Source organism: Phoxinus phoxinus (assembly GCF_949152265.1).
Source record: "Phoxinus phoxinus genome assembly, chromosome: 23".
Lineage (NCBI taxonomy): Eukaryota > Metazoa > Chordata > Actinopteri > Cypriniformes > Leuciscidae > Phoxinus > Phoxinus phoxinus.
In genome coordinates, this window is record NC_136898.1 from 5,465,905 (window position 1) to 5,493,415 (window position 27,511).

At 36.7% G+C, this 27,511-nt stretch overlaps 2 protein-coding genes across 2 annotated transcripts in view; one reads left to right on the forward strand and one right to left on the reverse strand.

Annotated features, from left to right (window-relative positions):
• The window catches only part of xrcc4 (X-ray repair complementing defective repair in Chinese hamster cells 4), a 35,694-nt gene extending 14,100 nt beyond the window's left edge, over window positions 1-21,594 (reverse strand). The window contains exons 1-5 of the mRNA XM_079599386.1: window positions 21,267-21,594; window positions 15,192-15,334; window positions 14,889-15,082; window positions 3,625-3,791; window positions 1,107-1,256 (exon numbers count right to left, since the gene is read on the reverse strand). Coding sequence (XP_079455512.1) covers window positions 1,107-1,256; window positions 3,625-3,791; window positions 14,889-15,082; window positions 15,192-15,334; window positions 21,267-21,271 — 659 coding nt within the window. The 5' untranslated portion in view covers window positions 21,272-21,594. The remainder of the gene's footprint in view (window positions 1-1,106; window positions 1,257-3,624; window positions 3,792-14,888; window positions 15,083-15,191; window positions 15,335-21,266) is intronic.
• tmem167a (transmembrane protein 167A) lies at window positions 21,395-27,511 on the forward strand. Its single transcript, XM_079599387.1, has 4 exons — window positions 21,395-21,467; window positions 22,590-22,699; window positions 26,489-26,523; window positions 26,621-27,511. Exons 1-4 carry the CDS (start codon window positions 21,465-21,467, stop codon window positions 26,689-26,691), a joined length of 219 nt encoding a protein of 72 aa, XP_079455513.1. The 5' UTR covers window positions 21,395-21,464; the 3' UTR covers window positions 26,692-27,511.

Genomic DNA, 27,511 nt, shown 5'->3' on the forward strand with positions numbered 1-27,511 from the left:
GGGGTTCTGCTGCACACCAGGTATGATGGCAACTTCTTCAGCTTGGCTCGTCTGAGGGCCAAAACCAGGGTGAAGCGTGTCCTTGTGCGCGAGTTGCTCTATGCAGACGACGCTGCCTTCGTGGCTCACACTGAACAAGAAATTCAGGAGATGTGCAATTCTTTTGCCGCTGCCTGCACAGAGTTCGGACTAACCATAAGCCTCAAGAAGACAGTGGTGATGGCTCAGAACGTTCCTGTTTCCCCTCATGTCACCATTAATGGCACAGTGCTGTCGGTTGTTGAGAAATTCATCTATCTCGGCTCAACCTTGACAGCAAACAACAGCCTTGATGCTGAACTAAATACCAGGATCGGTCGTGCCTCAACAACCTTTGGGCGGCTTCAGTCTCGCGTCTGGAACAACAGCCACCTTTCTCTCAAAGTAAAGGTGCGCGTATATGAGTCCTGTGTTCTATCCGTTCTGCTATATGGAAGCGAAACGTGGCCTACATACCGGCGGCAGGAGCATAAGCTTAATGCTTTTCATTTCCGCTGCCTACGACAGATCCTTGGCCTGTCATGGCAGGATCGGGTTCCGAACACCACCGTGCTGAAGCTCACTAACAGCAGTGACATGTACACAGCGTTACGGAAGAGGCGTCTCAGATGGATCGGCCATGTACGTCGTATGCCAGATGAACGTCTCCCAAAGTCCATCTTCCATGGGGAGTTAGCTGTGGGACACCGCCCTCGTGGCCGACCCAAGCTCCGCTTTAAGGATGTCGTCAAGCGGGACATGAATGTCTTTAACATCAACCCTGACCGATGGCATCACGTTGCGGAAGACCGGGCAGCTTGGCGGTCTGCGCTGACAGAGGGCACGACTCTGTCCTGCCATGCTTACACCAGCTTTTGCACAGAAAGACGGCATGTTAGACACCGTTCAGATCGGCGCTTGCGCTGAAAAAGGCCTTGATGGAGGAAAATGTGCTCAACACAAAACTGGAAGTGATATTCCTCAATGTAATATCATCATGGGATTACCGAATGAAACCAGATGAACTGAAAAAAAGTTTCAGCTTCATGTGAGGTCGTATCATAATGAAATGTGGCACACATCTTTACCTCAGCCGATTCTCTTCAATAGATTCTTCTAGCTCTTTGACTCTCTCCTGCAGGGATCTGAGTTTGGCTTTCTTCTCATTTAGGACCAGCACAAAGCGACTGTACAGGTCTCGCTCCAACGTCTCCTTTCCCTGGACGTATCTTTCCATCCTGTGGAGAGGAGAGTGTAAAGACCAATGAGACACACCCAAACAGTCTCCCTGGTCACGCAGACATCCGATCGCGTGGAAATGTTTAGTTATGAGAGTGTTTTTATTACTCACTATTTTTGTGTGTGTGTGTGTGGTATAAACACTCTATTACTTAATATGGAACATTTTAAGAGCGTCTTTGAACTCAGACACCTGTGGCGATTGTTTGCAAAGTACACACACACACGCCAATAAAGTGCCGTCAGTGTTGGGGAGCAATACTAATTCCCTATAATTCTGGGTTTGGGAGATTTTAGAAAGTGTGGCAGCACAGTCTAGTCAGTGATGTCACTGCTGTTGTTTCTCAGAGAGGAAAGACTGAAGCACATGGGGAACAAGAAAAGAAAGTAAAGACAAGCTTCTCATCAGGTTGGCCCAGGATTCCCTCGTGCGCCGCAATCCACTCATCCTGAATGCGTCATGTGCCCTAAATCAGCCAAATAGACTGTGTTCACATATCTATAGTTCCCTCTTTTAACACGAGTATCACAGCAAACACAAACTAAAACAATCTTGTGTATTTGGACTTCCTTAGTAACGTTTAAAAAAATGCAAACAAGATGGTCTTTCGTTCTGAATCATGGGAGAACATGAGGGGATGGGGAAAGGGTAATACATGAGGAAGATGTAATCATGAACAGGTGAAGGGCTTGTGTAATCACACTATTGTGTTTGAAATTAGTTGTGGACATAAACATTAAAAAGGTTGTGGATGTTCCCAGAAACAAACAAGTCAAGAGCATATTTCTCAGGTTTTGTAGTCCACTTACAAGACTGTCTAAGTGACAAAATATAATTTAGTTTAAAATAAATTAGAAAGTTTAAAATCATTAGAATATATATATTAATCATGATTAATTACAGGAAAACATGCTTTTAAAATGTTTTTACTTGATTGACAGCACTAATATATATATATATATATATATATATATATATATATATATATGTGTGTGTGTGTGTGTGTGTGTGTGTGTGTGTGTGTGTGTGTGTGTGTGTGTGTGTGTGTGTGTGTGTGTGTGTGTGTTGTCAATCAATTAATCGCACATTTTTCTGTAATTAATCATGATTAACCTAACCTTAAGTTAAGTTTTTAATATATTTTATATTGTAAAAATGTCACATTTAATCTTCAAATTAACGTAGAAACAACAAAGACAGTAGCCTATATTTTAAATACTTGTTTAATGGGATCTTTTTATGAAGGAAGGCCAGTATCACCGATACCAATACTGCTACTGATGTCTCTATGAATTTTTTTGATATGGTGTGAGTTTGGGAGTATTGATATGGTGTGAGTTTGGGTGTATTGATATGGTGAGTTTAGGAGTATTGATATGGTGTGAGTTTAGGAGTATTGATATGGTGTGAGTTTGGGTGTATTGATATGGTATGAGTTTGGGTGTATTGATATGGTGTGAGTTTGGGAGTATTGATATGGTGTGAGTTTGGGAGTATTGATATGGTGTGAGTTTGGGAGTATTGATATGGTGTGAGTTTGGGTTTATTGATATGGTGTGAGTTTGGGAGTATTGATATGGTGTGAGTTTGGGAGTATTGATATGGTGTGAGTTTGGGAGTATTGATATGGTGTGAGTTTGGGAGTATTGATATGGTGTGAGTTTGGGAGTATTGATATGGTGTGAGTTTGGGTTTATTGATATGGTGTGAGTTTGGGAGTATTGATATGGTGTGAGTTTGGGAGTATTGATATGGTGTGAGTTTGGGTGTATTGATATGGTGTGAGTTTGGGAGTATTGATATGGTGTGAGTTTGGGAGTATTGATATGGTGTGAGTTTGGGAGTATTGATATGGTGTGAGTTTGGGATTATTGATATGGTGTGAGTTTGGGTGTATTGATATGGTGTGAGTTTGGGTGTATTGATATGGTGTGAGTTTGGGTGTATTGATATGGTGTGAGTTTAGGAGTATTGATATGGTGTGAGTTTGGGAGTATTGATATGGTGTGAGTTTGGGAGTATTGATATGGTGTGAGTTTGGGAGTATTGATATGGTGTGAGTTTGGGTGTATTGATATGGTGTGAGTTTGGGAGTATTGATATGGTGTGAGTTTGGGAGTATTGATATGGTGTGAGTTTGGGAGTATTGATATGGTGTGAGTTTGGGAGTATTGATATGGTGTGAGTTTGGGTGTATTGATATGGTGTGAGTTTGGGAGTATTGATATGGTGTGAGTTTAGGAGTATTGATATGGTGTGAGTTTAGAAGTATTGATATGGTGTGAGTTTGGGAGTATTGATATGGTGTGAGTTTGGGTGTATTGATATGGTGTGAAGTTGGGTGTATTGATATGGAGTGGACCTACTTTTTGGTGATGTTTTCCTGTTCTCTCCTCAGCTTCTGGTTGTCCTCAAGCAGGTGCTGGTTTTTGGCCCGTAGACGTGCGCTCTGCTCCAGGCCGTGACTAATGAGCTCCCTTATGACTTCAGTGGACTCAGGCACCGCCTGCAGCTCCACCACGCCGAGCCTGAACTGAGAAATAAAGAGAGAGCAAGATTAATAATAGAAGACCTTGTGCAAGCCGGCACCTGGAGGAGACACCTGCCCATCAGCTATTAGCATTAGCATCCTAGCTAAAGACACAAGGGAGATTGACTAAGAGAGAACTGTGGCCACAGACAGCAATATTTATTTGTTGAGTTCGGAGTTAATAATTAAATTAATAAACAGTAGAGTAAATTAATAATTAGAAAATAAAAATGATAAATAAAAAATAAGTATATCAATTAAATTAAATTAATAAAATAAATCTAGAATAAATATAATTAATTTAAACAAAGTTAATTTTAACACATTTTTTAATAAGTATAAGTCATAAAAAAATATATAAAAAGTATATAAAATATTTTAAATATAATTATATAATAATTACTCATAATAATACATAGAATGGGTAAATTCACAGCAAAAAAAAAGACAAATTACTGCAAGTAAATATGTATGGCACAGTGCTATTTCAGCACAGATAGCACCTTAAAGTAAAATGTGGGTGGATAGTGAATATAACGCTTTTGAATTATACAATTGAAGAACTCAATTCACACTATAGGGATTTACTGCCCAACTCTGTCTACCACCTGGACAAACACAGAGACTTCCAGTCAGGACTCTTGTACCGATAAGACAAGCCAACCACTGTGGTGAGAGCCAATGAGCGACAGCGAGATCCTCAAATAGATGAACTCTGACAGGACGGGCGCTCGGCCTCTAGTGTGTGCCAGTCTGTGAATGATAAGGGTGACTGCTTCGAGACAAGAGCGCTGAAGATAACAGACTTCACAGAAACCTGAGAACACAAGGAAGTTTCTGCCGTAAACCATCTGAGGCTGTCTCTTAACCAAACGCTTTTGTACTATGAATGATTCTTGATCTTGACAGCTTTAAGCAAAAGACAGTGTGAACAATCAAGCAAATCTTTATGACCTTATTGAGCACGACTCTAGAACTGTATGTAGTCATTAAACACACACTTTATCTAAATTGACTTATAAAGCACTTGCAGGAACAATCATCTTGGAGAAATGGGAAGTTAAGAGTCTTGACTAAAGGCACAATAGGACTCATTGATTGTTCCTTGAGAACATTTCAGGCCCCATTTCACACCCAAAAATGAACATTCGTCATTCCATAATTTACTCACCCTCATGTCATTCAAAACCTGTGATACTTTCTTTCTTCAATTGAACATTAAAGGAGATGTTTAGAAGGATTTCCTGGAAGCTCACATACAATGAAAGCAGAGGATGGATGCCGTCAAGCTCAAAAAAGGGGAAAAAGCAGCACAAAGTATTGTAAAAGTAGTCAATTCTACTCTTGAGGTCAAAGAAATGCTACGTGTGAGGAACAGATTAAAAGTTACATTTATCAAATCTCCTTAATTATTTTTTTTACTACGAAATTGCTTCAGAAGACTTTTAGATTCCAACACACACGTCATTTGGACTCCTTTTATGGTGTTTTTGTGCATTTTTCCACAGAAGAAAGTGAAATGGATTTGGAAAATGACGAAACGTTTTTAATTTTTAGAAGAGCTATTCCTCACCATACCGCTCAGATTTCTCATTCTACACAGAATGCAAGAGCAAACACCAGCTCTGTTGCAACTGTCACATTTACCAAGCAGTAAACCAGAGATTCAACATGGAACGTTTTCCAGCCAGAATCTGACGTACCAGCGAGCAACACTCACGCTGAGGCCTTTAAATGATGAGCTAAGAACTTCCATGTCTCAGAGAGCTTGTTTGGACAGAACCTGGAGAGAACTGATTCATCTGATCTCACATCGAGAAGCCAAATTCTGGAGACAGATATAAGTTGAATTGCTATTAAAACTCTTATGACTAAGAAGTGGCGTTATATATATATATATAAAAGCAATTTGTCTAGTTGAATGATATTTTATTTATATCACACAATACATGAGAAGGCAGCCAAACTTTAGAGCTGAAGTCATGACTCATGAGTAATACTTTTTGTATTAATATTATTAAAGGTGCTGTATGGAGTTTTCAGCGGCATCTAGCGGCGATGTTTCAGATTGCAACCAATACGTTTACAAGCGAGTGCTCGTGCGCGTGCTTTCTTTTGTTTTTTATTATTATGTGGAGTTTGTGTTGGAGTCTGTGTTGTGCTAGTCGTTTCCTAGTATTAGCAGACTCCATGTCATAAAGTTGCAGTGTCGTCGCTGTTGAGTGCAAAGTCAGTAGACGAGGCGAGAGGCGAGACGCTCAGGAGCGCGCATGCAGGTCTCAGTCACGTCACTGGATTTCGCGGCAAATCCGACCCGGAGCATCACATAGAAATAGGAATACTTGCTTTCAGAGGTAATAGCAAAACCCGCCAAGTGGATCATTTTATTGTGAGATTACAACCCCTTCACACACGATTCATTTTAGTAGAAAAACTCCATATAGCACCTTTAATACAAATAGATAGATATTAATATTATCTATTAATACTCTACTAGAATAGGTTTTCATGCTTGAATGTTCAAAAAACACATTCTTTTTCACATATTTGACATTGTTGCAGCTCCTCTCTTTCCAGTCTTTCAGTAACGCTCTGTTTAGTTCCTGTCTCTATGAAGCCCCTCCTTCTGAAAAGAGCAGTGTACTCTGATTGGTTGGCTGGACCAGTGTGTTGTGATTGGTCAGCCACTTCCAGTGTTTCGGAAATGTCACGCCCCTTACCATAACTGAGTTTCAACACACTACTAACGCAACTCAATCAGGCCTCGCTTCTCTTTTTTTTTTTTTTGCGTATGCCTTTTGGCGGGAATTATTTTAATGCGTAATATTGTGACGCGTTCGTTCCTGGCGAAAACTCAAGACTACAATTCAAGGTGTTTCAGGGAATTAAAAAAGGCTGAAAAAGAAGCAAAGTAAAACACACCCCCTTTAAATGAGGAATACTGGTGGGTTTGATGACGGACGTGAGGTAAACATGACCGTAATCCAGCGGAGTTAAGGAAACGAAACGTTCCCCCAAAAGAGTGACTAAGAGTGACCTCTCAACAGAGCCAGCATTGTTTCTGAACATGGCTGGATGGTCTGGAAAGTATTAGACAAGTTTCATCTCTGCAATCAGTCAAGTGGCCGGCAGAACCCAGAGCAGATGCCATCATATCCCCGCGAGGACGCTGGGAACCGATGTCCGTTTGTCCCAGTGGGAACACTCGTTTTCTACGTGCCATACGCACTACCACACACAGAGCGCTGCGGACCTCCCAAAGTTTCACAAGCAAATGTTGAAAATGTGCATCACTCAACTTCCAGTGAAACTATGAGCAAAGACGGCTTTGCAGGGCACTTTTGGTTCAGCAGTGGATAAAATAGAGATTTCATATTTCATATCTTAAAGCCATATATTAAATTGCACATTAATATATCAGGGGTGTTTCCTCAGGGGAGGCGAGGGTGGCAGTGCCTCCTCAAAGAATTGGATGAGAAATTAATCCATATTACAAAAATAAAAAAAGCTCAAATGTTACAAAATATGACCTGAAAAAAGATGCGAGCGCAACTGTTAAAGACGTCCGTCTAGTGTGCGTTTTTATATTGAAAAATAAAGGAAAAGTAGGGCAGAATGGAAAAACGCGCTCTGTGTGAATGGCTAAAGCGTCCAGTGGGGGGTAATTGAGAATGAATGGGGGAAAGTCACATGAGAGGAGGCAATGCCTCAATTGCACTGTTATTGAATATGATTGGTTATGATTGGATACGATTGGTTTGTGTGATAAATTCCGCCTCTTGTTTTCGTGCATGATCAAGAATTAACAAAATGATGGCGTTGATGGGAAAACGAATTAAAAAGTAAGTTAACAACTCAGCTAGTTAGATATCACCGCTTTATGTCATACTAAAATCAAACTTGAAATGGCCTGAGAACATGATAACTGTGAGGTTTAGTGATTAATCAGCTCGGTGAACTTAGGTAGGGTAGGTAGGATTTATATAAAAACTTTTTACCAAATTTGATTAAACTTTCTATATATATCAATGCATAATTAAAATGTAAGTACTCTGATAAAAAGAGTATAAAAATCGAGTGACTCTAGACCGTTTAATCTTCATTAAACACAGCTCATTATTTCCATTCGGGACGAATCACAGGATTGGCTTGCGCGACTGTCACTCTCCGTCGCCATGACTACCGCCGCTATTACTGGCTCTGCCCACGTGCGCGCAGTCGCGCACCCGTTTTTAGGTGGGAGTGAATGGAATTAATGAGCTGTGTTTATTGAAGATTAAATACACTAGAGTCACTCAGTTTTTTATACTCTCTATTTCAGAGTACTTGCATTTTAATTATGCATTGGTATATAAAGACAGTTTAAACAAATTTGAATAAAAGTTTTTTTTAGAAAATTCTGACCTACCCTACCTTTAAAGGTACATCTCCCTGTCTGTGAGCAATGACCCGGATCGATGACCCGAAAATAAATTGACTACAGCTGACCATCAGTTCACAAATAAAATATATTGTTTAAATTGTTACTTCCTTTAGTTATTATTTTGGAATAAATGTCAAAATGCCTAAAAACACTACTTGATAAGATTTGTACTTGGTTTTAATGAATAGAAAATTTATGAAATTGTTAAAAATAAATAAAAAATTATATATTTTTTAATATAATGTGAAGTAATGTTTATTTAAGCAGGAAAAGGTGACAACATTTAGGTATAACTGGGACATGAATGTACATATGATTTATACTAAATATTATATTAAATATTATTATAATTATATTAATATTATATTAAAAAGAGGATTTTGCCTCCTCATTTCAGGATACCACTGCATGCATATATATATACACTATGTATTTTATAGTATTTTAAATACTGGTACATTAGAAAATAATACATACTTCAACATACTACATATCAAGAAATGGACTAATAAACATAACACGTGAATACACTTTTTTGTTGTAAGCAATTCTCAACGGTGTCACTCTGAGCCGTCATCAAGTAAACTGTTCTCTTCAGTTTAAACACATCCACATGTGTTGGAGGAGAGTTTGTGTAGCCCAGCTCAGGGGTGCAGAGCATCAGTGTCAAGCTAGTTTACAGCTGTGATCTTCCACGCGCTGCCAGGAGCGCTTCCACATGTGCCACAAAAAGACTCGCTTCAGCGTCAACACACGAGAAGTGCTAAACAATTAACAGCGAAGGCAACAAGAGCAAAAAAAGGCAGGGTTTTTTCCTCAAGATCCCCCTTAACGTGGGTCTGATAGCAATTACAGCATTTACAAAAGATGTGGAGGCATTGAGACCCAACCAATGGCAACGTTTAAAATCCCTCATGTTTGCTGTTTACTTGCTGGATTATTTGAGTAAACCGGATAATATCATTTTTAATTTGGCACTAGTATCTGTCTGAGGAACCATGAGAAACTCCAAAAATCAAATACTTCGGAGTACATATGTAAGCATTTAGGCACAGGGTTGTTTAATTTAAACCAATCAGATCCTTATTTCCTCACCAACCTCACCTCATGCCACCTCGGAGCGGCCGTGTGCCCCATCACGGCACAATAAGAGCCACAGGACCACTACGTGAGGGAAATGTGCTCCTGGCAGTGGCCATGGGAACTGGTGTTCTTTCATCAAAGCGTTTACATCACTGCACATCTGTTTTTAACCGAAAAAGGCAATGTTTTGTAATAAATTTCTATAACACTAATAAACTTTAAAAAAAAATATAAATACGAAAAAAGCAATATATAAATATATTATATAAGCTAATTATGTTGTATATTAGTAATTATATAGATATGTTGTTCTGCATCTCATTAGAATGATTTCTCAAAAGATCATGTGACTGAAGACTGGAGTAATGATGCTGAAAATTCAGCTTTGCACCACAAGATAAATAGAAATAGTAAACAGTTATTTTAAATTGTAATAATATTTCACAATATAACTGTTTTTACTGTATTTTTGATCAAATAAATGTAGCCTTGGTGCGCATAAGAGACTTCTTTGAAAAATATTTTATTATCTTGATTATTCCAAACTTTTGAACGTCAGTGTGTATGTTTATGTTTTGTAGTAACTTTCTTTTACAAACATTTAATAAACATCATTTTTTATAAATTATATATGGTTAAATATATAAAAGAACTATAGGGATTATTATAGTTATTTATTATCTATTATTATATTTAAAATAGTTATACATTTTATTAAAAAATATATATACAACACATACACACTTATATAACATTTAATTAATCAAATAAAAATAAAAAATGCAATTTTACGGTTACCATTTTTAATCATCTGTATAGTCATATATGTCTTATAGTAATGAGCTCATGATTTTGACTTCAATGATTTTTGTACCATATTTGCAGCTATTTTTCATAAATGGTCTGAGTGTAGATTTGGTTGTTATTCTTAAAGTCTAGTATATTTTATATTGTGTATAGTATATTGAACTAATTAAAAAGAGCGATAAAAAAAGTTTTTTGGCCCATGATTTGGCCCTTTAATGATTTATTATAGACATTTACCATATTTTTTTCCCAAATCTGCCCAACCATTACTAGTGAAATGTGAATACCACTATGTCATCGCGACGTGCAGCCTCGGCTGTTCAAGAAAATGCCTGTTTGTATTTCGGCCCACATGTAAAGCGCATCGGTGAAGGAGTAATGCATGCTTTAGGAAACAGAAGTCAGGGTGTCTGCAGGTCTTTAGAGGGTTACTGTAATGAAAGTGCCGTCTTCAAACGCTTGTGTCAGAGCTGTCCTGGCAGGCCAAACACCTGCTTTCCCAAACCTCAACCTGACCATTTGCACGGGACTCTTTACGGCTTTTCTGTCGGCTGTTGCACTGAAGAGCACTGCAGCTGTGTCTTATACCACCACACTGGAAGCTTGAAGAAAACCACAAACAAATAACGTCCTTTCGTTACTTAGAAAGTAACTTCCCTTCAGGAGCAACAAGCTGCAAGATTTGACAAATCATTCATGTCTGAAGTACAAAAAAAAGTTGAATACTTATATTAGGGGTTTGCTCGCCTTAGAAAGTACGGCTAAAAATAAAATCTTGGTTGATGGCTTTTAAAAGCACCGCCATGATAAAAGCTGTTCGATGTGGTCATATTTAATATCAAACAGAACGCTTGTGTCTCACCAGTCCATTAATTACCTCCAATATTTACTAAATCCTAACACTGGCACAATAACACTTACATAAGAGCGCTGGTCCCGATTTTTAAGGCGTATTTGGAGCCAAGAAAGCAGGCGGAGAACCTTCACATGTCCAAAACAGCTTTACTCAAGAGCATAATAATGGATAAACTACAGCGTGGGAGCTCAGACATGCTTGTGGGAAGCTACAGAAGCCCTAAACACACTCAAAAGTCAAGAAGAGGACAACTGGAGCTTTCTGTTAGCCTAATTCATAACCACAGTTCAGCGCGCTTAAACATAATACACTACGGTTCAAAAGTTTGAGGTCTGTAAGAGTGTTTAATGTTCATGTTTTTAAAGAACTTTTGATCTATCTGATCAGTAAAAATATTATTACAATTGAAAATAACTGTAATATATTTCAAAACGTAATTTAGTCCTGTGATTCAAAGCTGAATTTTCAGCATCATTACTCCAGTCTTCAGTGTCACATGATCCTTCAGAAATCATTATAATGCTGATAATATGAACAGTTGTGCTGCTTTTTTGTGGAAACCACGATACAGTTCAGGATTCGCAGATGAATAGAAAGTTATTTTGTAACAATAATACTGCCATCATTACTGCAGGTTGTTATAATATTAAGCAATATTCAATGTTACAGAAGTCCACACAAATGTCAGCAAGCAACCTAGTGACGACTGTTTCACACAAAATTACGCATTTGGCCAAACTTCCCTCTCCAGCCGATGGTCAGTTTCCCTTTTTCCGAAACAGACACATGCCATTTCCATTTAGTCACCTCTGCTGTGACAGCAAAAAACGAAGAAGAAAAGAGAAATAACTTAATGTTGAAAATGACATGATTACGTCTGTCGAGTTGAGCAATAGGGTGTTAGTGAAATGTAAGAAAATAACAGATCATTTAACAATTTTACCAGATTTTCAGGCCTACAAAACAACTTACACTACAACACTTTTGCAATCTTCAGTAAAATAAATTCTTAACTGGAGGGTCACAATCCAAAATGGGCCACAAGTCTGTTCTGGGGGGGACATGACAGAAATACCATTTACCTTCAAAGTTCAGGAGACATTTACATTTTCCAATATAGTCTATTTCATTATAATTTGTATCAAAATCATTTCCATATTGTTGTGCTTTTTCAATTGATCAAAGTGACAATAGAGACATTGATGTTCCAGAAAAAATTCTAATTCAAATATGCTGTTCTTTTGTAGTTTCTATTCATTAAAGAATCCTGAAAAAAAAGTTTTGCATGCAGTTTCTATCAAAATATTAAGCAGCACAACTGTTTTCATCATTGATAATAATAATAAGAAATGTTTCTTGATATTAAAAGGATTTCTGAAGGATCATGTGACACTGAAGACTGGAGTAATGATGCTGAAAATTCAGATTTGCATAAATTACATTTAAAAATACTAATATTTTTTATTTTGCATTGTAATAATGTTTCACAAAATCACTGTTTTTACTGTATTTTTACCAAATAAATGCAGACTTTGTGAACATGAGGCTTCTTTGACAAAACGTACCAACCCCAAAAGTTTGAACAGTAGCGTATAAGAAATGTAAGAAAATGGCGTGTAGATGCTATAGAAAAGGATAAAGTGCAAATGATCATGTATTTTCTGCCAAATTAATGTGAATGGCCAGGGTGTTAGGGGTTGTTTCTGTACTTTAGCGCAAGTCACAGGAGCTCTTCCCATGTGTCTATATTTCTCTATCAGGGCTAACATTTGAGTGCAGCAGCACTGGTGCCGCTAAGTTATACAGATGGTGGCGCCAGCACCTGATTTGGTGGCGCTGGGGGGGATTTTTAACCATAAAGGTCATTTAATCATAAAATGACTATTATTTTGCACTAGTAAGTGCAGTAACTTTAAATATTACATGTTTATTAGCACAGTTGACAGTAAAGCACTGAGCTTGAGTTGAGATGCAGATACAAATTAACTTTTATTAACAACGTATGTCAAATTTAAAATGTAAAAACCTTTTAAATAAATAAAATATATTTATTTTTAATTTTTGATCATCACATTAAAAAGAACATTTAAATTGGATGCTTTAAAAAAGCATTAAAAAATGCTTGAATTTCACTCTCAAAAGGTTGTATGAACCCTGAAATGAATAATGTAAAAATATTCGACTATTTCTTCACAATACCATGGCTACAGTTAGCGTTGCAACGTTAAATCCATGGTGAATGTTGGAGATTTGTCAATTGAAAAGCCTTCTATAACCCGTTTACTCATATCAGTGTTTCTCCTGGTTTCCATTTCAGTGCTGTATGGTAAAATATGATAATCTATGGTTTATTAACCGTATTTGAATGCTTCTCTACTAGCTGTGTAGTAACGGTGTCACATGATCAAGATTGTCCCGCAAGTAAACCTGGTCTGAGCTTGCGCTGGTCTGACTCTGTGCTGATAAATGGTCTTCGCAGCTCAAACGAGAAGCGCGGTTTCGATCCACTTTCATTTCGTTTTGATGTTTTTCATATGCAACAGATATGGCAGCACTTATCAGTTGGGCAACGTGGCAGTGGCACGAGTGTGACCTCTAACAAAAAGAAAAAAGTTCACAGCCTGGAGCCCTGTCTATCCATATATATATATAGCACATCTGTACATCTCCAATACTACTTGAAAACATCTCATGTCAAAGAGGCTCCCCCACTTAATCCATTAATAATGAGCATGCAAGATTGGCTTCAATTTAAGACCGGTCTGAATTCGAAACGAGACGTTCAGAGTGAAGGAATTCCCTCCTGAGACCTGTTTTAGACAAAGCAAACCTTATGTCACATTCATCTTTCTCCAGGCTTCAATAATTATGCCGCACAATTGCACTACAAACAGACCGTTTCTGCTACATTCACACTACACAGATGGAAATGATGGATGCATTTAACATTAACAAATGCAGTAGGCTAAAAAAAACACATACTTGGATCCGGTTCGTGATCTATGTATTGACGTTAGAGTTTAGCGAAGACTTCCCAGACACTGGAGTTCCTCGGCACCCTTGAGCTTGGCAAGAGATCAAACGAGGGGAACCTCCTTTAAAGCTCGACATAAAGAGCGGTAGTTCTCTGGGAATGGTTAAGTGTTGAGAGTGATTTTGGCCAATCACGAGTGCAGTAGAGCCTCAAGCAAGCTGAGATCGCGCAGTCCTCCTCTCATCCATGAAACAGATGTGTTCCCGTAGACTAGAGGAACGAGACGATATATCTATCTATCTATCTATCTATCTATCTATCTATTTATCTATCTATCTAGTATCTAGTATCTATCTAGTATCTATCTAGTATCTATCTAGTATCTATCTAGTATCCTATCTCTCTCACTCTCTCTATCTATCTATCTATCTATCTAATATCTATCTATCTATCTAATATCTATCTATCTATCTATCTATCTATCTATCTATCTATCTATCTATCTATCTATCTATCTATCTATCTATCTATCTATCTATCTATCTATCTATCTATCCATTTCCAACTATCTATATATCCATCCATCCATCTAAAATTATAAATAAATACATTTTAAAAATACATATAAATGTTTTGAATAGATAGATGGATAGATAGATAGACGTTGAGAAAAAGTTACCTCACATAAAATGCTCTTACCAGCCAGTATTTTACTTTTTATATATATACTTTTATCTCTATATCAATGGAATTATTTCACTTTTGTGACTTTGTGTCACAAACTGGATTTCGCTCCGCATTTATTATATTGGGGAATATTTTACTCAAAAGTCCGGCCAACTTTTTGCATTTGCTGCTCCGCTCTGCGAGTGTTCATTTTGAACCCCGTCTTCATACTAGGCAAGCGCGTGTCAATCAGTGAGACTATTACATCACTCTGTCCTGCGTGCCACTCACCGAGATGTCGTTCTGCACCTTCTCATAAGACAGCTGCAGCCGGGGGCTTCTGGGTATCTCAGGTGTCAGGTGGAAGCTGTACTCCCCCTCCGCTGCCGGGCCCTCTCCGGTCAAAGCCAGGTGCAGGTCACCAACATACCGCTCTCGCTCCATCTCCATGTCCTGAGCTTCACGGGACACGTCCTCCTCTGAAACTAACCAATCAACACAAGCAAAGGGCATGTGGTTTGAAAACCAAAAGCATGTTCATGGCAGTTTTGAAGGATGTCGATGTCATTTCAATGTGATCATTTGACTTCCTACCTTCACCACTCCACGCAGAGACGCCATCGGACAGAAGGATTATGAAGCCAGATCCGAGATCCTCGGCCCACTCTAGCTTGAGAAAGAAAATGCGATGAGGCTCAGAGGAAATGGAGATCTGCCGCACGCTAGTGCTACGACACCTGCAGAAAACATGACCATAATAACATCACACAGCTGAAACACAAAGACAATGATGACAGTACATCACATTCATGACATCTGTGAAAATGAACAGACATAATTCAACAACTTCAAAAGTATCTGCATTGAGTTACAAATAAGTCAAATATATGGTTAATTCCAACAATTTTGTACACACACACACACACACACACACGGGCTGTAAACGATTAATCGCGATTAATCGAATCCAAAATAAAAGTTTGTGTTTACATAATATATGTGTGTATTGTGTATAATTATTTTGTATATATAAATACACACACATGCATGTATATATTTAAGAAAAATGTGTTATTTATATATAAAATAGTTATATTTATATATAATATAAATCATATAAAAATATATATGCAGTATATAAATGTAAATATTTCTCAAATATATACATGCATGTGTGTGTATTTATATATACAAAATAATTATACACAATACACACACATATATTATGTAAACACAAACTTTTATTTTTGGATTTCGATTAATCGCGATTAATCGTTTACAGCCCTAATATATATAACATTTTATTATATAATAATCATAATAATATAATTATAATTAAATAATTTAAATATATAGAATTTACCATTGTAAATTAATAATTATACAATTTACATTTTCTTATAATTATTATAGAATTAAATATTTGTACAGTATCAAAATTAATATATATATATATATAAAATATATAATTAAATCATTAAAATTATGTACGGTAATTAAAATTATGCAATGGACAATGCTAAGTTAAAAAGTATCTAAGTATATACTAAGTATATATACATCAATCTAAGTATGTATATATATATAATATATATATAAAAAATATCAGTGTAGTCTTTTGTGCAAAACCTATGGAATTCTGTGAAATTGATTTAAATAAGGTAAAATGTGTGTAAGAATTGGAAAGTACCATACTCTTGATAGCTTAAAAACTTTAATAAATTAGTCCAAAATATGACAAGATCAGAAACCGTAGAACCTTCTGCAAAATCCATTGAATGCCTATTGCCTAGTCATCGGCCATCCTGCTTTCTAGATACTGGTCGGCCATTACCAGATGATGCAGACCTTCCAGCAGCCAGCAACATCCAGAGAGTGATGTGTGAGAAACATCTGACCTCTCAGGTCACAGCTGACAATGTGCAGCGGCGAGGGGAAAGGTGAAGGACAACATGCAGTAGATCTGTGTTGACTGACTTTAGCTTGCTTGTCAAACTGATAATCAATGTGTCCAAAACCCTGAGTGAACAGAGTATACATCTGTTTCCGTCCCGTCACACATCACTAACCAAATTGTTGCTATTTTTGACGTGACTTTTGGCCAATGTAAAGGAACAGTGGGGGTCGTTGACTCGCCGTATCTGAAGAACCAAAGGGAACAGGACAGCCATTCATTAGCTACAGTAACATCTGCACAGAGGTGATTTCTCGTCCTCGGTAATGACAGATGCAGCCTATAAGAATATGAGAAGGCGGCTTTGACAAATAAGACAAAGCATTCTCTTAAGATGTGGCTGAGAAGCCAAGAGGGGGTCAGGGTGGAAAAGTTCGGACGTGGCTCGGTTCTCAAGAAGTTCAATCTACGGTAATCACCCAAACATTTATCCACAGCCCTGTTTCATCCAAACATAACAAGTTACATGTGCCGTATTCCCATCCAGAACATGCGCCTATGGCTGCGTGACTCGGCCGCTATCTTTCCGGCGGCGTCTGGCTGGCCTGGGTAATGCTGGATGAGAGAAAGCTGTTCTTCTAGATCTAGAAGGTGGTGAAGCAGATCTCAAGTCACTTTCCATACATAGGATTTGGGAATGAGAGGAGATAAGGAATTAGGTGGGGGCCATCATGATAACAGAAGAAGAGAGAGCAAAACAATGCATGTCACAAGCTATGTTTCCATCCAAAGTTGCGAATTTAACTTTGAAATATCACATAAAACACCGTTTCCATCCCATGTGTTCAAGAGAACAAAATGGTCACTTTCTGGGAAATCGGTGCAAAATATCTGTAATAAAAATAGACGTTTCTGCAATTGAGGAAGCCACTGTGGCTCTTTTAACCTCATTATAAATGAGACGCAATGAATGCTGTCATGTTATCTTTTTGTGTACAGATGCCGGCGGTTTGGGAAGACACTCGTGTGAGACGGTTCTGGGAGGAATAGTACCCAACCATTTTGATGACAGACTTTGTCTCTCTCGGGCATTCCAGAATGATCAAATCAACATTTGAGATGCTGTGCAATGATATTGTCCGCTGGTTAGTCCAGTTATGCTGTCCCACTTTTCTGATCACATGATCTGTTGAGGCAGTCACATGACTTTTTTGTTAATCATCAAGCGCTTTATTCGGTAAATATGTGTCCATCATAGTTTATGCGAATGCCTTTTTTTTTCAGATAAATTTTTTTTATCTGCCTCAACTGAGCGCATACGTTTTTTATGCACATTTTTTGAATTTCCATCCAGCGTTTATTTATGCACTATCCCAAAAATAAAATCAAAATATGTGATGAAAACATAGTCCAGCTGTAAGAGTATATTCTTGGGTTGCTGCTGGCTTTGTGAGAGAATAATTATGATAATACCCAATTATACTTCAACCCAAGGTACATTTTTAAACTCATGGTTGGGTTTGTCCATGTTTGACCCAAGCATGGGTTGAAACAACCCAGCATTTTTTAGAGTGTACCGTTCAAAAGTTTGAGATTGGTAAGATTATTAAAATGTTAACATGCTCACCAATGGTGCACTTATTTCACCAAAAACACAGTAAAACGAGTAATATTGTGGAAATATTATTACAATATTAAATAACTTTTGTATTTGAAATATTTTTAAATGTATTCCTGCGACGCAAAGCTAAATTTTCAGCATCATTACTCCGTGTCATCCTTCAGAAATCATTCAAATATGCTGAATTGCTGCTCAAGAAACATGTATTGTTATAGTAAATGTTGAAAACAGTTGTGCTGCTTAATAATTTTGTAAAAAAAAATCAAAATTCTTTGATGAATAGAAAGTTCATACGAACAGCATTGGTTTGAAATGCCTGTACAATTTTAAAATGGACAAAAAGGTAACAGGAGGGACTTATAATCATGAAGGTCTGGGTCAAACTCACACTACCAGTCATAAGAGATTATTGGTTTCTTAATAACATATGTGAGAGCTTCTGAACGACACTGGCTGAGGTGTAATTAACAAACATTCCTCTCTAAAGCGCTCCATCACAGATGGTCACGAGTAACTCAACAAACCCCTCTTGTCTAAACAAGACTGACATTCTCTATTCTTATGAAATATCCACAAAACATTTTTTACTGTCTCTTCTGTCCTGCACAGCTGTGGAAGCTAAAGGAAGTATCACAAGAGTGGAAATCATGAAGACATATCTGGGTTTCACCCAAAAATAAAAAAAAATAAAAATAAGACATTTTATTTAGCATGAATATATAATCTTCTAATTTTGAATGAACTGCATTACTGGAATTACTGGAATTTTTATCACTGCATTACATAAATGTTTCCTTTAAATCATTGTAAATTAAATTCATCAAATACTACCATGACGTATAAATGCTTTAAATTTAAATCAAATATTTGCATTACAGCAAAAAAATATCTTTTTTTAAATAATTACAGTACTGGGAATTTTGGGTGAACACGTTTAGCTGTCATTAAAATAATGTCACAAACAAAATATACTTTGAATTTCATAAATGTTCTTTTGATTTAAATTTTAACGAGAAAGATGAGCCAAACCCTGACTTTAAAGGTTTCATGAGACCAAAAAAAAAAAATCTGCACTCCACATTTCTGATTTTTTTTTTCTTCTGCATCTGAGCAACATGTTCTCAATGTATCCACCCATGAATAGAGATATTCATAGGCCACCAAAAGCTAAGGATTTATGGCTTGCTGAATTGAGTACTATCTCCTGATCCCAAAAGTCATCCGCGGTCAGATGCAAAACACAATGAAGCAATTCTCCAAGTCTTTTTTTTTTTAAAGGGAAAAGTCCCACAATTTCTAAGTTTTTAAAGGGAAAAATGCTAATCCTCAATGAAAAAATAGATTGTTGAAACCAATGGCTTGTGTTTTGTACGTCCATACACACACTTTTAGACTGACAGCATCATTGGAAAAGGAAATAGTAAATTCTGTAACAAACGCCTCAGTGTGATCAGACGGGTGTGATGATAGTGACATCTCAGACCGCAAAAACCTCAGTTCCTTAAACATTAATGCATTTCTGAAAATGTCTTTGCACAAAAGTCCTGCACAGCTGTGGAAGCTAAAGGAAGTATCTCTAGAGTGAAAATCATGAAGACATATGTGGGTTTCACCCAAAAATCGAAATAATAAAAAAATAAGACATTTTATTTAGCATGAATATATAATCTTCTAATTTTAAATTAACTGCATTACTGGATTTTTTTATCACTGCATTACATAAGATAAAAACTTCAGCTTCTGACAAAAATAACGTAATTTTATAATAAATAAATGGCTGCAAACATTTATATAAGTGCTTGCCAAAAGGATCAAAAGTTTATACTACATCCCAATTTGTGTTTACGAATCATTCCATGTCAAATCGATCACCGTTGGCATATACTGCAACAAAGATTACTCAAATAAACAGATTTTACTAATAGACCTACCAATCTCTGTTTAGAAATAAAATAATGATGCTGTCATCTTTTTAAAGTAATTTTTACCCCATGTAATTTGGCTCCAAATATCAGGTGAAAATTGTCATTTTGATCCCCCTCGACAAATGAGTGGATTCGATTCAGTAAATATACATCCATGCCATTTAATATTTTGGATTTCTTCTTCCTTTATGTAGGCCTATTTCTTTCACCAGAAGAAGAAGAAAAAAGAAGAAGAAAAAAACAAAAAAATGTAGCCGGGGACCCTTTGACACACAATGACCCTTATGTGAAAATGGGAACAAAACAAAAACAAAGTTCCAGTGCCACATGGAAAAGACATCACTATAGTTTTTGTGCTGGAAACACTACATTAATTCATAGACCTGCACCATGCCTTTTTACATGTGACCACCACATTATGTTAATTCATATCTCATTTACCCTTATGCAATCTTGCCATGGTAACCATAGTTCCCATCAAAATACCATAGGTACTGACAATACAGCAACCTATATTGGCATAAGTATAATAAATTAATACATTTAGGACACTACATTAAGTATATATGTATGTATGTATGTATGTATATATATATATATATATATATATATAGTATTTAGTAGTATCAATGGCTATATCATAATTAAATAGCAATTATTTTAATAATAATAATACATACATACATACATAAAGTACACACACACACACACACACACACACACAATATATATGTACTTTATGTATCTGTATTTATTATTATGAATTACATACACACACACATATATATATATATATATATACATATATGGAATGTAATTTTTAATGGAATTTCCTGTTAATAAAAACATTAATTTGTGTTAAACTTTTATTTATTAAATATTATAATTTGACAGCAATAATACTACGGGGATCAAAGGAATCAAAACAAACAAAAAAAGATTTCAAGGTCAAATAAATGTTGATAACACACCCCTCTTCAATGCTGCTCTTATATTTCTGTTAAATAAGACAAATAACGTTTCTCATATTCTCATAACTATGTTTCTGGCTGGTTTATATATTTTGGGTGTATCATTTTACGGCTGATGCAGAAATATTAGCTTGTGTTTTGCTAATAATGAAACTAATAAGCATTTCAACAGAGAACACAAACACCATCATAATGATCATAAACAGGCGCATTTCCCTCCAAACTCAGTCATATCGCGATCACATTGCAAAGTCTCACCTCATTCCGAGAGGAAATGGACGTTGTGTGTTAAATGAGTTTTAATTCAAAGTAACTAACACACTCCTGCAGCAGCAGTTGCTTTCATTCCTCTCCTCATCCGGCTTTTCGACACTTCGCGCTTCCAGGTTGCCGTACCGGTGACGTCATTTCCATCTTACACCGGAAGTGTGAGTTGGCTGGCCGGGGGATATCAAGATGGTGAGTATAAAACTGGTATTTTAAAATAGTTTTAAAAACGCGAAGTAGGAACGAGCTGTCGGGTTGATTTTATTGACTGGTATGTCGTCGCATGCTGTCTAATGTAGTGATATATCTGTCAACGGTGCTGTGAAAATGGAGACGATGGTAGCAGAAGTTAACTGTGATGATGCAGAAATCCAAACAACAGAAAACAGCTGCTCGTGTTGATGAATGCAGTGAATCTGTGAGCTGTGTTTGTAGTGTCGTTCTGAACTGTCACGGTTGAGTTCTGGTCAACACCATTTGATCATATTTTGCACTGAGCTGCAAGTGTGTGATGATCTGGCAGTGAGAACATGGGCCTTGAACTCAAGTAAACTTATGTAATTAAAATGCACCAAGAAGAGTCATTTCTTATTTAGGAAATCTGCAAAGTAAACAGAAAATGCAATCACGAAATTAAGGTGAAGTAATGAAAATTCAGCTTTACAACCACAGGAACAGTTGACATTTTAAACTATAATGAAATGTAGGCTATATATAGTGAGTGAATTAATAATATTGTGAATTGTAATATTGTGATATATATTATAATGTTTCACAATAATAATATTCAAAAGAAATAATATTTATTTATTTCACAATATTATTAATTTACTCGCTGTGTGTGTATGTATGTATATACACATATACACACACACACACACAGTGAGTAAATTAATAATATTGTAATGCAATAAGTAAAATTACATTAAGATGAAAGTTGTCACAAATGAACTTTATTTATTTTATTTTAGTAAGTGATTTTCAGGGGATTTTTATATGAAATGATTGTAGATTTCATTGCAATCACTGTTGTGCTTTCTTTGCATGTGATCTTTTAATCAGAACTAATTAATTTTTGTTATGTATGTACTCAACACTTGCCTCAGAGTGAATGCATACTAGGCTCTTAAACCAAAAATAATGGTTTTTATAGTCATTTTATCAAAGAATATTAATAAGCTGAACCATTTATATAAACAAATAAAGCTTTCTAAATGTGAATTAAATATGCTTATACTTGTTACAGTGCTTCACAAGTTTAGTTGTTCATTAATAAGTGTGTAATTATTAATTTCCCCTATGTTTCTCTTGCAGTCTGCCATATTTAATTTCCAGAGTCTGTTGACGGTTATCTTGCTGCTCATCTGCACCTGTGCGTATATGCGAGCCCTCACTCCCAGCCTGCTGGATAAGAACAAAACGGGGTATGTTTACTGCCATCTGCATATTTATATAGCACACCTTTTTTAAATAAATATGCCATGGATGTAAGAAAGTCTTTTCGCTTTGAGCACCTAAAGACAGGTGAAAAGTTAAAGATGTAGTCCAAACAGGTCTGCTTTTGTTTTACAATTTTTTTTATACACAACTTTTTCACAACTAAAGTGCCCCTATTGTGCTTTTTGGGATATAAACCTTATATGCAGTGTGTAATATAATATAGCTGTTTGTGAATGTAAAAAGTCTACAAAGTTTCACAAAGTCTACAAGTGGGTGACATTTGGAGTTATTGAATCCTAAAAGAAAAAACTATTTTGAACATCCTGAAACTAGTAATTCCACTCTTACTTTCTGCACAAACCTACGTATGTTTATAACAAATTTGCATAATGCCCAGCCTATGGTTTTCATTGGCGGAGTCAGAATTATAATAAATTGAAGAAAAGTTTTACTGTAGATAGTTTGCAGTTTCATCAGCAGAAGTCAGCTTCAAGTCAAGACTCACACAGAGTTCGTAGGCCGCCCCGCTTACAGTTACAAAGATCACAGCAGTTATACCCTTCACCAAGCTCTAAGCTACGTCCTTGCTTCAGGTTGCGATTTCTGATTGGCTAAGAAATAGATAAACATTGTAATTTTCCACACATATACAGATAGACTGAAGCATATCTCCATCGATTATGCAGCTGACACTCGGACCCTGAAGTTAGGCACGTCGTGACCTTCCAGGTCGCAGATTTGTGTTGCTGGACGCCAGGATGTCCAGAACAACAACAACTCAATCTCCAATAATGCCAGTGGTTCCTTAACCTGTAACCAAGACTAACACACACGCCGACACACAGCTTTTCCGAGGTTGGATTTGGCCAGGCTCTAACTATAAACAGGAGAGTCCTCTCAAAACATCAAGATAATGCGTTCTTTCTCTCAAGGAGATGACACTTTAATCTAACTGGAAAGTAAGGCTTTAACAAAGAAATGGACCTGTAAACTATTGGCTTCAATGACCCCTATATGTTTTAACACGTTGAAGACCTTTCTCAAACACAAAAGAACTCCATATTTCATTTCTGGAAGCCGGGCTAAATAAGCAAGCACTGATACTGCAGTCAGATATCAAATACAGACATTAGAGAATACATGAAAAGAACATTTCAGTAATCACACTAGTAACTTCAGAGAGAAGTCATTCAACTCATTTGATATTTAGAAGGAAAAATATTGATTAATACCTTGATTATAATCACTCATTACTTATACATTGAAGCAGAAGTGGATTCCAATCCACCCCCTTCACTCTGATCAGGAAACTTTCCCAAAACACACTGATAACATGTACTTTCAGTTCGAGGTTCAGACAATATTTGTCATTATTCTCTGGTGATTGAAGATGAGAAGTAAAGTAAATTCTTTAACTAAGAGTTGGTCACGTAGGAGGAAGGCCAGAGTGACCCCAGTGACCTCGACTGTCAGGGTCAGCTAGAAGAGTACATATGTTTTCACATGTGTACTGGGTGCTTCTCTCACAAACAAAGAGAGCGCACGTTCCAATGAACAGACACAATTCTAAAACTACTTAAATCTCGTAAGCTTGAAGAAGCCGTTCAAATCATTTCATATTTAGAAGGATAAATATTGATTAATAACTGGATAACAAACCACTCAAAATGATATACATTGCAGCAGCAGTGGAAAAATCCCCTTCACTTTACTGAGAAAAGAAGGTCAGGGAAAAATCTGTTGATGGAAAATCTCCATAGAAGTGCCTTTTGTTCATTTGCGTGTGTTTTTTGTATTTATACTTGTTATTTTGCACTTTTTGTTAGCAAAGGCTTATTTATTCAACGTTATTATTTTTTGACTCTTCAATTCCAGTATCTGAATATTCTTAATTTTTATTCTTAAGTTCATTGTCATTTGAAAGTGTGTTGGCCTCCTTGCATTATTATGCTGTTGTGTTATGATTATATATTCAGTGGCATAAAAAGGTCTTAAAATATCAATAATATCACAATTATTTCTGAGACAATATATCACTCAACAAAAAGTTGTTATCGTGACAGGCCTACTGCAAAAGCAAATCCACTTTTTTTGTGCACTTCCAAAGGATGAGGACTCGTACTGGTTTACGAGTAACTGTTACACTGTTACTGTTTGTGTCAAGTGCTGAGGAAGGTCCTGAGCTGAAATTCAGATATGGTAATGGTTTTTCGCTGGAAGTCACAGCCGACTGGGCCAATCAGAACAGACTGTGCCATCTGACCAATCAGAGCAGAGTAGACCAATCACAACAATCATAGCAGAGTTGACCAATCACAACAGTCTGGGTCATCTGACCAATCAGAGTAGAGTTCTGGAGGGTTTTTTTTAACCTTATTGTGGGATACCTTCAAAACAAAATTAGGACCTTTAAAATAGCATAAAAGAGGGTTTAATTTCCAGAAACAATTAGAAATTAGTTTTTTTTTCTGGGAATTTATTCTTATGGCCGAAAAGTAAACAGAAATCTACTCTCTATTTTACAATAAAACATCATTCATTTACATTCCTCTAAGTTTAGTGTCATTGGTCATTGTTGGTGTTGGGGAGGTCTGTGAGTGTGAGCTGTGAGGTAAAGCGGTCTTCTACAAGATGTTCACCACATGTTTGGACTTCAAATGACAGGACCAGGAAATGAAGGAGATAATTCACATCCAGCGATCTGATCTCAACAAACACATGCGCTATCCAAGACAAATTAGCTGGAGTTCCTTCATTATAGTAATGGTTTTCACACACTCCTCAAACCGCGTACAACATAACCTTGTTTGTTTTCACTGTAAAACACTTCCCAACATCTGCATTTAGGCCATTTATAGTGAATTACTGCAAAGTACTCATGGGCAGAAACTGGCAGCTCACAAAGTAAATGATCGGATCAAAGGACATCACATATTAAATCATGCTTGTGTGATTGTTTGTTAGGTATGAAACCTAAAGAGCGTTTACTGGAGAAGTGTGTTAAGACTTGTTTTAATTTGGGGAAACAGAAGCACGGTTTTGTTCCCGGGACCCTGCGCAGACTGTTGACAGTGGATGTTCTCGCTGACCCCCTGTTTGTTGTTTCTGTTCATGCCAGATGCCCGTCTGCTCGTAGATCTCGGGTCTGTCAGGCGTCTGTTATGACATTTCAGCCCCGGTGAATCTTGTCAGTCATCTGGTTCTGCCCCCTGTAATCTTCTGCTTCATTGAAGCTTCACCCTGAAGCTGCCGCAACACTGCTTTTTCTTTTACTCGCCAATGTGTATTCTTAAGCCATGAAATCCAGCACAGGGACCGGTTGCAAAAAGTTAGACATCACATTATTTTCTTTAAGACTGTTGTGTTCGTAACTTTTTTTATTATCAGCTACATAATTTAGATTGGCCTAATTTGAGACTGAAAAGTACTGATTGCCCATTGACTAACTTCTAGTGGGTCATACTAGATATTAAAGGGATAGTTCAAAAATTAAAATACTGTCATCATTTACTCACCCTAAAGTTGTTCCAAACCTGTTTGAGTTTCTTATACTGTTAAACTCAAAAGAAGATATATTAGAGAATGTCGGTAACCAGACAGTTGGCGGTAGCCATTGACTTCCATAGTATTTGTTTTAATATTATTATTTAAATGAGTAAAGTCAGTGGACAGTTCCCAGAGCTGCTGCTGCTGTTGTTAATATGGATTCAGTTTTAAGTTTTACATTATATCTGTTCAAGCATTAACCTTTAACCCTTTCCTTTTGCCCTCAGATTCCTCGGAATATTCTGGAAATGTGCAAGAATAGGTAAGTAACGTCACAAAAGATACCGTGTCATGTATGGTTTGTTATTTTAGTCGGATGTATTATTTTGGTGGTAATGATCTTTTACATTACTTTTCAGGAGAGCGCAAAAGCCCTTACGTGGCGTGTTGCTGTATCATCATGGCCTTCTCAATTTTATTTTCGGAGTAGCAGCGGAAGCATTTGAGGATGTGGAGCAGGCTGAGATGATTTCCAAGAACAGCTATAAGATTCTCCAGCGGTGATCGGGCGACATTTCGACTCTCTCGGGCAGAACTGGGCTTCTGCTAATGCATGTGGAGGCAACTCTCAGCCTCCCGGACCTATTTTTGTAAATACACATTGTTATTGGTCTCCATGGTAATGCTCCAGTTGTCATTGACTCACCCAAAGCTGTTCTGATGTACCGTTTGTTGTTGGAGCAAAAATGCTTGTCACTGACAATTTTATTAAGGGACACTGAGGATAAATCTGATGCGCACAGATGTGCCTGATATCATGCTTGTTCAATTTAATCTGTTAGCTCTTTGTTTTACATGGAGATGTGGCGAAGTTTGCATTAAAAAATGAATTTATTACAGAAATCTGATTTAAATGTTGATTATGGTGACATGTCTGTATAGTAGAATAATATTAGTGATTCAGATAGCTGATGAGATTGATATTATAAATCAATCATCATAATCAATACAAATCAATACAGTAGAATTAGTCAAATCAGCCATTACAATTATTTAATGTGTAGGCTATATACATTTTTTTCATTATCCGGCATAGTAAAAGTTTGACTTAAAAAGAAAAGATTGGAAGTTTAATAGAAATAAAATAGGATTAATATCTACTTTCAATATAATAAAAATCAAATCACAAGTGATAATAAAGAAAATTCTAATATGGCTAAAATCTGCACATTGTGCATCTCTAATATAAGGCTTTTTTTGTAAAGGTGTATAGGCAAATTTATTGGTGATTCAAATGTAAGTGCAGTGTC

Excerpts from the sequence above, each read along its gene's own strand:
- tmem167a (XM_079599387.1), top strand. Across the intron at positions 22,700-26,488 it reads CTGGATAAGAACAAAACGGG|ATTCCTCGGAATATTCTGGA; the intron begins GTATGTTTACTG and ends TTTTGCCCTCAG. Across the intron at positions 26,524-26,620 it reads CTGGAAATGTGCAAGAATAG|GAGAGCGCAAAAGCCCTTAC; the intron begins GTAAGTAACGTC and ends ATTACTTTTCAG.